The sequence below is a fragment of the Neophocaena asiaeorientalis genome, unplaced genomic scaffold (assembly GCF_003031525.2).
Source record: "Neophocaena asiaeorientalis asiaeorientalis breed wild unplaced genomic scaffold, Neophocaena_asiaeorientalis_V1.1 scaffold1434, whole genome shotgun sequence".
In the NCBI taxonomy this organism is placed as follows: Eukaryota; Metazoa; Chordata; class Mammalia; order Artiodactyla; family Phocoenidae; genus Neophocaena; species Neophocaena asiaeorientalis.
Window position 1 is genome coordinate 23,763 of NW_020173159.1, and position 9,435 is coordinate 33,197.

At 45.0% G+C, this 9,435-nt stretch overlaps 1 protein-coding gene across 1 annotated transcript in view; it reads left to right on the forward strand.

The window, feature by feature from the left end:
* LOC112399158 (G2/mitotic-specific cyclin-B3) overlaps positions 1 to 6,612 on the forward strand; it is a gene marked incomplete at its 5' end in the record, with an annotated part of 28,842 nt that extends 22,230 nt beyond the window's left edge. The window contains 4 exons of the mRNA XM_024744136.1: positions 1,539 to 1,694; positions 2,521 to 2,670; positions 6,070 to 6,200; positions 6,422 to 6,612. Coding sequence (XP_024599904.1) covers positions 1,539 to 1,694; positions 2,521 to 2,670; positions 6,070 to 6,200; positions 6,422 to 6,494 — 510 coding nt within the window. The remainder of the gene's footprint in view (positions 1 to 1,538; positions 1,695 to 2,520; positions 2,671 to 6,069; positions 6,201 to 6,421) is intronic.
* Positions 6,613 to 9,435: the final 2,823 nt, after the last annotated feature.

Below are 9,435 nucleotides of genomic sequence, written 5' to 3' on the forward strand. Positions count from 1 at the left end.
ATCCTCCCTCCCTCCTGATTGCCCTTGCTCCCTAGCCTCCTCCTTCCCTTTCTTCCTCTTTCCCTTCCTCCTCCCTCACTCTCTCCCTTGTTCCCTGCTTCCCTCTCTAGCTCATTTCCTTCCCTGCTCACTGGCCTCCTGGTTCATTCCCTTGCTCCCCTTCCTTTCTCTTTTCACGTCTCTCCCTTTCTCCTCCTCCCTCCACCTACCTAGGGATGTCCTTGTGGCTTAAGCAAGTGCTCCCTGTCTCAGCCTCAAGGGGGTTAAAAAAGCAGCTGGGGGTTCCTGGACAACCAAGAGCAGGAGGGAGAAGGAGTGTGCAAGGTGCTCTCGTTAGCAAATTTTGGAACAAGGAGCACCCCCTTCTGGTTATCAGGACAAAGGACCTCCACTAAGTTTTTTGGAGCAGGGGTGTCTTCCCCTCACAGGATTGAGAAGTACAGAAAGACTTTTGCAAGGGGAGGTATGGAGATGATATGAGAAGAGAAGAAAGGAAGGAGCCACTGGTGAGTAGAGCAGTAGAAGGGAGAGTTTCTTGTCCTGGTCTTGTCACTAGGTTGCTGTGTGACCTTGAGCAAGTCACTTCCTCTCTCTGGGCCTCAATTTCCCTGTCTGCAAACCCAGAGGGTTGGTCCAGTTTGTGATCTGAAAATAAAGGTGTGAGAAGAAGGCTGGGGTGGGCAGTGAGGTGCAGCTAGAGAAAAGATTCAGGGGTCTTCCCGCCTCCTAGTCCTTTCCCCCAAGCTAAGGTTCAACCTGCAGAGGGCAGGACATGGAAGGGTACCCCAGATTGTGTGTGTGGGGGGTTCTTCTCACCCTTGGCTTGGCTTGGACCTTTCCAGTCTAGCCCCCTTGCACATCTCCCATCCCTTGGTCTTCAGTCTCTGCTTAGGTTCCCTCTGTGCCTATCTCTCTCTGTCTTTCACTGCCTATTACCCCGGCAGTGCCCCCTCCCAAACACCTTTATTCATTCCTTAGACAAGAAAACAAAGTGCGGGCTTATTTTCCATCTCTAGCTCCCTTCCTGTGGTCTCCTTCCCTCTGTTCCCCCAAGAGTAGGCCTTAGATTTCCCATTTCTGGCTCTCACTCATTAGAAGAGAGATCAGTGCTTCCAGTCCCTGTGCCATATTATGCCGCTTCCAGTGCTATAAGAATCTACCACAAGAGGCCCTATCCTCTCTCCTCCTATCTCTGATTTTGTTTTTCAGATGTACTACTCAAAAACCAGAAGCTGGCTCTCACTCATTAGAAGAGAGATCAGTGCTTCCAGTCCCTGTGCCATATTATGCCGCTTCCAGTGCTATAAGAATCTACCACAAGAGGCCCTATCCTCTCTCCTCCTATCTCTCTGATTTTGTTTTTCAAATGTACTACTCAAAAACCAGAAGCTGGCTCTCAGAGCTACCCTGAAGGTTCATGCCAGGGAATGTTATTACCTCCTATCCTTCACCCCTCTCCTCCCCTGCCTTTCATCTCCAAGCAGAGAGGAGTGAGCTGTCTTTGCCTGGTTGTGACTGCCTCTCCTCTCCACCCATAGGAGCCCAGCCCACCTTGTGTGGATGACTTCCTGTACATCTGTGATGATATTTATAAGCGAGATGAGATGCTCGCCATGGAAATCAGCATCCTAAAAACCCTCAAATTTGATATCAACATTCCCATCGCCTATCATTTTCTGCGCAGATATGCTAAGGTAAGACAGGGCAGGTGCATCTTCATTTTACCACTGCTGGGTTAGTCCCCTCCATTCCCAGAGTGGCTGCTTGAGTGGTAGGAAAAGGGAAAGGGACAACTGGGGACAGGGGAATTTCTTCTTCAGTCCACCCTCCTAGATTGGCAATCTTTATGGAGTGTGGGGGGAAGAAAATTGCATATTTCCATGGTATGCCTATAAAGTTTTGAGGTGAGGGCAGAGTAGGGGAGGGGAAGAAGATTCTTTGATCAGGAAGGGACACTTGGGAAGTTTAGGGGAGATGCTGTCAAAGTTCTCTTCCTTCACCTGAATATTGGTTACAGGGGAAATCACTTTGTATTATACAAGTGTGTCTTGTTGTAGGATTTGTGTGTGTGTGCGCATGTGTGTATACACACATGCACGCACACACACACACACACACACATATTCAAACAAGAAAAGGGAAGGAGTTCTTTTGGAGCATGAAATACCTCCTAGTCTGGAACCCAGTGAAAAGTCAACAGTTGGAGGCCTTCGGCTCTTCAAAGGATGGCATGTACAGAAAGGGGAGGTGGAGGGTACCACAATCACACTTGATAATTTGGTTTAAAACCCTGAAAATGGCAAATACCATTGCCAATTTCATAATCGCCCCTCCTAAAGATTCTGTGCTTTGGGGGCAGGGTCCTTAGTGTGAGTCATGGTGGCAAAAGAGGTACATTGTTCAGGCAGAGAGCCATTTAGGCCCAAGGTGGGATAACTGGAGTGAGTGAGTGCAGGGGGTTTTCTGCTTGGTGCCAGTGTTCTGAATTGATTGCTGAGCCAGTCTTCTTCCTGCCTTTAGTGTGTCCATGCCAGCATGAAGACACTGACCTTATCCCGCTTCATCTGTGAAATGACCCTGCAGGAATACGACTATGTCCAGGAGAGGGCTTCCAAGCTAGCTGCTGGCTCCTTCCTCCTGGCCCTTTACATGAAGAAGCTCGGACACTTGGTAAACATTTGTGGGCGGTGGGGAAGAAGGAGTAGGGATTTTAAAAAACATATTTATTTATTTATTTTATTTTTGGCTGCATCGGGTCTTAGTTGCAGGATGTGGGCTCTTCATGTAGCACGCGGGCTTCTCTTTAGTTGTGGCACATGGGCCCCAGAGTGTGTGGGCTCAGTAATTGCTGCACGTGGGCTTAGTTGCCCCGTGGCATGTGGGATCTTAGTTCCCTGCCCAGGGATCGAACCCCCATCCCCTGCATTGGAAGGCAGATTCTTAACCAGTGGACCACCAGGAAAGTCCCAGGGATAGGGATTTAAAAGCACAGGGTCAGCTCAGGAGGAAGGTGTAAACTAGGGCTGTGGGAAACTCTGTGACAAAACTACTACATACCTGCCATTATGAATCCTTTAACATCTTGACATCTTAGGGGCCTGGCTGCCTAAAGTGTTTCTAGAGCCATGGTTTTAAAGTATTTTATTTCACTTTCTTCATCACAGTACCCTTTCTTCCAAAGACAGCTTACCTGAAAGCCCAGTATCACAAAACAGACTAATGTGAAATTATACTGATTGCAGCAGGCGGTGGTGTGGACCCACTTCTTGCCTGACCCCATTCCACCCCTGCTCCTTGCAGCCCCCTCAGCAAGGTTGGCCCCCCAAGGGAGCTCATTGGAACAGGATTTGGAAAGCACTGACCCAGAGAACAGAGTAGTGAAAGCAACTGTCCATGTGTATAACAGGGGACTCAGATATACAATTGTGCTCTTCTCTGAGGAGGAAGGCCCCCACAGCCTCCTTCCCCAATACAAATAAAATGCGTATTTGATAATTTCTCAATTTTATAAAAAATTGCGAATAAAAGTAACTTTAGAAAACTGTGAATTTTTACTGATGTGTAACATGCAATCCAATAGAAAAAGTATGCTTGCAAATGAGCATACTCTTCCCAACCACTCCTAAGACCCTGCGGCCTAGAAATTCTAGCACCACTACTGATGGAGAAACCTCTGTGTGCTGAGGAAGAACCCTATATACAGTTGTGTGAATTTGGACAAGGCACTGATATTTCTTGGGACAGAGAAAGCATTAAGTAAATGGCAGGGATGACGATGAGAAAGAATACGTAATAATAATGGCTAGCATTTATTGAGTGCTTAGACAGTGAACTAAACACTTTGTCTATTAACTCAATCTTCACAACAACCCTATGAGATCAGCACTATTATCCCTATTGTACAGATAAGAAATAATTTCCCATGTTTGGCTAATGAGAGGCAGAGCTAGGATTTGGGAACTAGGAGTCTGTTCAAAGAATATACCTACTCTATAATCAGAATGGATGTGGCCGTAGCCCTGGAGCCATGATCTTGGAGGCCCCATGCTGACCCAGGCTTTTACCCTTGGATCCTGGGGAAGGCTGGTAGGTCCTGAGGGAGGACAGTTGAGAGGCTCAGGGCAGCAAACTGCTTGCCAACCAGTATAAAAATATTTCAGTGTTTTAACACTTGGCATGGCTGTACCAGTGAGTATCAGCTAAGTGTCAGCCCTGATCTGAACCCAGGTAGTCTGGATCCATAGTCCTCTACACTATATATACTGCTATAGATGCGAAAGGCTTCACACAGGAGGTGACTTTTGAGTTGGGTCTTGAGAGGTGAGTAGGAACCTTGAGAAGAGACATTCTAGGCAGAGGGAACAACAATTGAAAAGATGTGAAGGCAATATGAAAACAGTGTGATGTATTCAGGGCAGAATAAGACATTTCCTATGGATAGAGCAGAGGACGTATGAGTAGGGAATGGTGAGAGGTGAGACCAGAATGGTAGAGTGTGGTCAGATTGTGAGAGGCCTTTGATGCCATGCTGAAAGATCCATTTTACACTAAGGCATTGCAAGTTTTTAAGGCAGGGGAGTGACATCTTCCTGTTTGTATGTTTTGGAAACAGTACTAGTATATAGCAGCACGGAAGGTATATTAGATGAGAAAGCGTATTTGAACGTATCAACACCAGTGAGTGGGCTTTTATAATAATCAATGTGAAGTGTTGGGGCAGTGAACAATTAAACAATGTGAACAATTGGGGCAGTGACAGTAGGGCTGTTAATCTTAATTAACACACCCAATATGATGTGTTAATCCCATGTGTTACTCCCCTGCTCAGCATGCCAATGACTGCCCTTTGCCTGTGGCAGTGGTTTCCAAAGAGTATTCAGTAGAGCCCTGGGATCCTGCAGAAGTATCTCAGGGGCCATGTAAAAGGTAAAGGGATCCAAATTGGTGGGCTTCTTAGTTCCCACCCCCAATTCCAGGTAAGATATTTGGGCTTCCAGGTAAGATATTTGGGAAAACATGAGTTCAGGGAAAATAATTTAAGACATTTTAAGAAAACCACTTCCTCACAGAATAATGAATTTTCTTTTCTCTACCTGTGGAACTCCCACTAGACTTTCAGTACCTATTGCAGATGTGCCCTCCTCTGCAAAGCTTTTTGTGACTTTCCCAGCCAAAATTCATGGGTCCTGCAGCTCTGTTCCTCCACTGTCCCATGCTCCCTTCCATTGTAGCACTTCCCATATTTTGTAATTCTATGTGTGCATGTCTGTCTCCCCAACTAGACTACAGACTCCTCAAGAGCAGGAGCCTTAGTCATCTCTTAGTCATCTTTGTATTCCCAGCATCCTGTATGTGGCTTGGTAATATCCTAGCTAGCATTGTTTGGGTATGTGCTAGACTCTGTTCTGTGTGCTTTATGTCTGTTAACTCATTTAAGCCTATTATATAATTACTGTAATCGTCCCTATTTGGCAGATTTGGAAACTGAGGCACCTAGAGGTTAAGTAACTGGCTCAAGGCCATGCTGTTAATGGAGCTGGAATTTGAACCCAGGCAGTTTGCCTCCAGAGCCTTTGCTCTTAAACACTCTGCTATATTCCTTTTGCCACATGATAGGCATCCTTAAAGTTAACTGAGAAAATGAATGCATGAAATGATAGCTGTTTGAACCAGAGAGGATAAACAGCCTTAAGTTCCTGCTGGCTATTTAGTTGGGACCTCAAGTTTGTTCTGAGTTTTGCCTGGCCATTGGCTCTTAACCTGAGAGTAAGTAACAAAGTCAGTCCTGTTCCTTAAATTCTTTGGTGGATTTCAGTTTAAATACCTATGGCTAGGGCTAATATCCAGCTGGTGCATATGGATATAGCCATACCACTAGCCTGCAGCTGGAACATAGTCTTCTAGGTAGTACCCTATGATTATTGGTCAGTGTCTGTGCTCTATGAGTCTTTGAATTGTTTGACTTTCTTCCCTGCCCGTACTATGGATAGGAAGTTTCGATTTGGGTATTGGAGACAGGAAGTATCTGCTTCCTGTTGTAAAAGTCACTGTCCATGTTGCTTCTTCCAGGCTCCTACCCTGGAGTATTACAGTGGCTACAAGACCTCTGATCTTCACCCCTTGGTCAGGCAGCTGAACATCCTGCTGACTTTGCGTCTGTGCAATAGGCTCAAGACTGTGCATTCCAAGTATTCCCACCAGTAAGTACCAAGCTCCAGTTGAGGCTGGGTTTGTGCTCAGTCATGGGGAGGCCCAGACTAACCTCACTTAAGGGAAAAGAAAGATTCAGGTACTTTTTACCTTACTTTCTGCTCCAGAGTTAAAGCAAGATAGGGAACCAAGGGCATATGTCCCACTTATTCCATGGAGCCTGCTTGCTTTGGGCTATTTTACACTGAGCAGACCCCTCTTCCTTTTGCAGGGTCTTCTTTGAAGTCACCAAAATCCCACCCTTGGACGTGTTGAAACTGGAGGAGATTTTGAACTGCTGCTAATTCTGAGGCTGAGGGTCTGGTACTCTGGCAGCAGCCACCAGGGCCAGGCAGGCATGTAAATAAGCTGTATTTATTCTGTCCTTGAATTTGTCGTTTCATCACTTTTCTTCATTTTTACTGTTTGTCTATTCCCAAACTGATAATGTTGTAAATATTTGTGTTTTTTATGAAAGAGAAGAAATTATTGTATTTGATTAGAAATTTAATAAAAATTAATGGTTGTTGTTAACATGGCTCACTTCCCCCCTTATTGCTCAGGAGCCCCACACGTAGCCCTGTTTTTTTTCCTGCCTAGTAAAGGCTGTGCCTCAGGGTCTAGCTTATCCAACTTCCCTCTCTGTTTGGAGACTTTCTCTTCACAGGAAGAGGAATTGAGCTAGGTGTGAACTGATGAATGAGTCTGTAGAAGGAGGATCCTGGTGGTGGGAGGGGTAGTCCAAAGAGACCCCACTACCCGACAGGCCTCAGTGTTCAGATCTGGGGCAGCTGGAAGCGTGGGCCAATACCCTTTGGTCCCCATTTCAGGTTGCCAGCTTTCCTTGCTTCTTCCTAGATGATGAAAAGGTAGGGATAAGGATTTTCACTGAAATGTACCCCTACTTTTGTAGTAAGGTGTCTTTCTAGAGTCTAAATTTGAAAAAAACTTTGAGTGGTGCACTGAAGTCTCTTTTGGTCCTTCAGTAAAGAGGAGAAATTTCCACCTGTGAAATCAGCAAGATGTCCCATGAATGTAAGCATCAACCAGTTGCTCAATCCTTCATTCATAAAGCTTTAAGGAGGTTCTACTCTCTCTCTCTCTACCCTATCTTTGGGGTAATGTGTACTGGTACAGGTACTTCAGTTGTTAACAGAGGACTTGAACATCTTCTGTGCTGGTTGATGAAGAGCCACTGCCTCAGTCTTGCCTCTAGGACCTCTGGGACCTCCCCACAATCTAGCAACTGAATCAAGTAATGTCTGTCATAGCAGGAGACCTCCAAGACTCTGTTCTAGTACTGTGGCTGGCAACTGTTGTGATTGCTCTGTGGCTGATTGTTATCACTTGTCAAATATTTTGAAAATTAGTCCTGGAGGTGGATATCTGGTGGGGGGGCAGTCATTGAAGACTCCCCAATTCTGACCCAAGAATCCCTATGCTAGTCTGGTCATATCTCCTTTTCTGAAGGGTTGGACACAGGAGGGAGAGCATGTCATGACCTTAGATGTCTTAGTGTTTTCTATTTTTAAAAAACGTTTTATTTTTTTTGTTTCCTCAAATTTTATTTTTTAAAAACTTTTATTGGAGTATAGTTGATTTACAATGTTATGTTAGTTTCAGTAAAGTGATTCAGTTATACATATACATATATGTATATGTTCTTTTTCAGATTCTTTACCCATATAGGTTATTACAGAATGTTGAGTAGAGTTCCCTGTGCTATACAGTAGATTCTCATTGGTTATTTTGTATATAGTAGTGTGTGTATGTTAATCCAAAGCTCCTAGTTTATCCCTCCCCCCTCCATGTTTCCCTTTTGGTAACCATAAGTTTGTTTTCAAAATCTGTGTCTGTTTTAGTTTTTAATTGGAGTATAGTTGATTTACAATGTTGTGTTAGTTTCAGGTGTACAGCAAAGTGAATCAGTTATACATATACCTGCTCTTTTTTTTTTTTTTAAACTTTATTTTATTTTTGGCTGTGTTGGGTCTTCACCGCTGCATGCAGGCTTTCTCTAGTTGCAGTGAGCGGGGGCTACTCCCAGCTGCGGTGAGCAGCCTACTGTGGCGGCTTCTCCCGTTGCGGAGCACGGGCCCCAGCCGCCCGGGCTTCAGTAGCTGCAGCATGCAGGCTCAGTAGTTGTGGCCCGCGGGCCTAGTTGCCCCACAGCATGTGGGATCTTCCCGGACCGGGGCATGAACCCGTGTCCCCTGCATCAGCAGGCGGACTCTCAACCACTGCGCCACCAGGGAAGCCCCCCACTCTTTTTTAGATTCTTTTCCCATATAGGTCATTAAAGAGTATTGACTAGAGTTCCCTGTGCTATACAGCAGGTTCTTATTAGTTATCTATTTTATATACAGTAGTGTGTATATGTCAATCCCAATCTCCCAATTTTATCCTTCCCTCCCTTTCCCCCCTGGTAACCGTAAGTTTGTTTTCTACATCTATGCCTCTATTTCTATTTTGTAAGTAAGTTTGTTTGTATTATTTTTTTGATTCCACATATAAACGATATCATATGGTATCTGTCTTTCTCTGTATGACTTTCTTAGTATGATAATCTCTCGGCCCATCCATGTTGCTGTAAATGGCATAATTTCATTCTTTTTTTTTTTTTTTTTTTTTTCTTTAAAACCTGCTGCTCCGTGGCATGTAGGATCTTCCTGGACTGGGGCACGAACCCGTGTCCCCTGCATTGGCAGGCGGACTCTCAACCACTGCGCTCCCAGGGAAGCCCCATTCTTCTTATTTATTTAATTTTTTGGCCGTGTTGGGTCTTTCTTGCTGCGCACAGTCTTCCTCTAGTTACAGTGAGTGGGGGCTACTCTTCGTTGCAGTGTGTGGGCTTCTCATCGTGGTGGCTTCTCTTGTTGCGGAGCACGGGCTCTAGGCCCATGGGCTTCAGTAGTTGTAGCACGTGGGCCCAGTATTTCACTTAGTATGAGAATCTCTAGGTCCATCCACGTTGCTACAAATGGCATTATTTTGTTCATTTTTATGGTTCATTGTATATGTACCACATCTTCTTTATCATTTAGGTTGCTTCCATGTCTTGGCTATTGTAAATAGTGCTGCAGTGAACATTGGGGTGCATGTATCTCTTTGAAGTATGGTTTTCTCTGGATATATGCCCAGGAGTGGGATTGCTAGATCGTATGGTAGTTCCATTATTAGTTTTTTAAGGAACCTCCATACTGTTCTCCATAGTGGCTGTACCAGTTTACATTCCTACCAACAGTG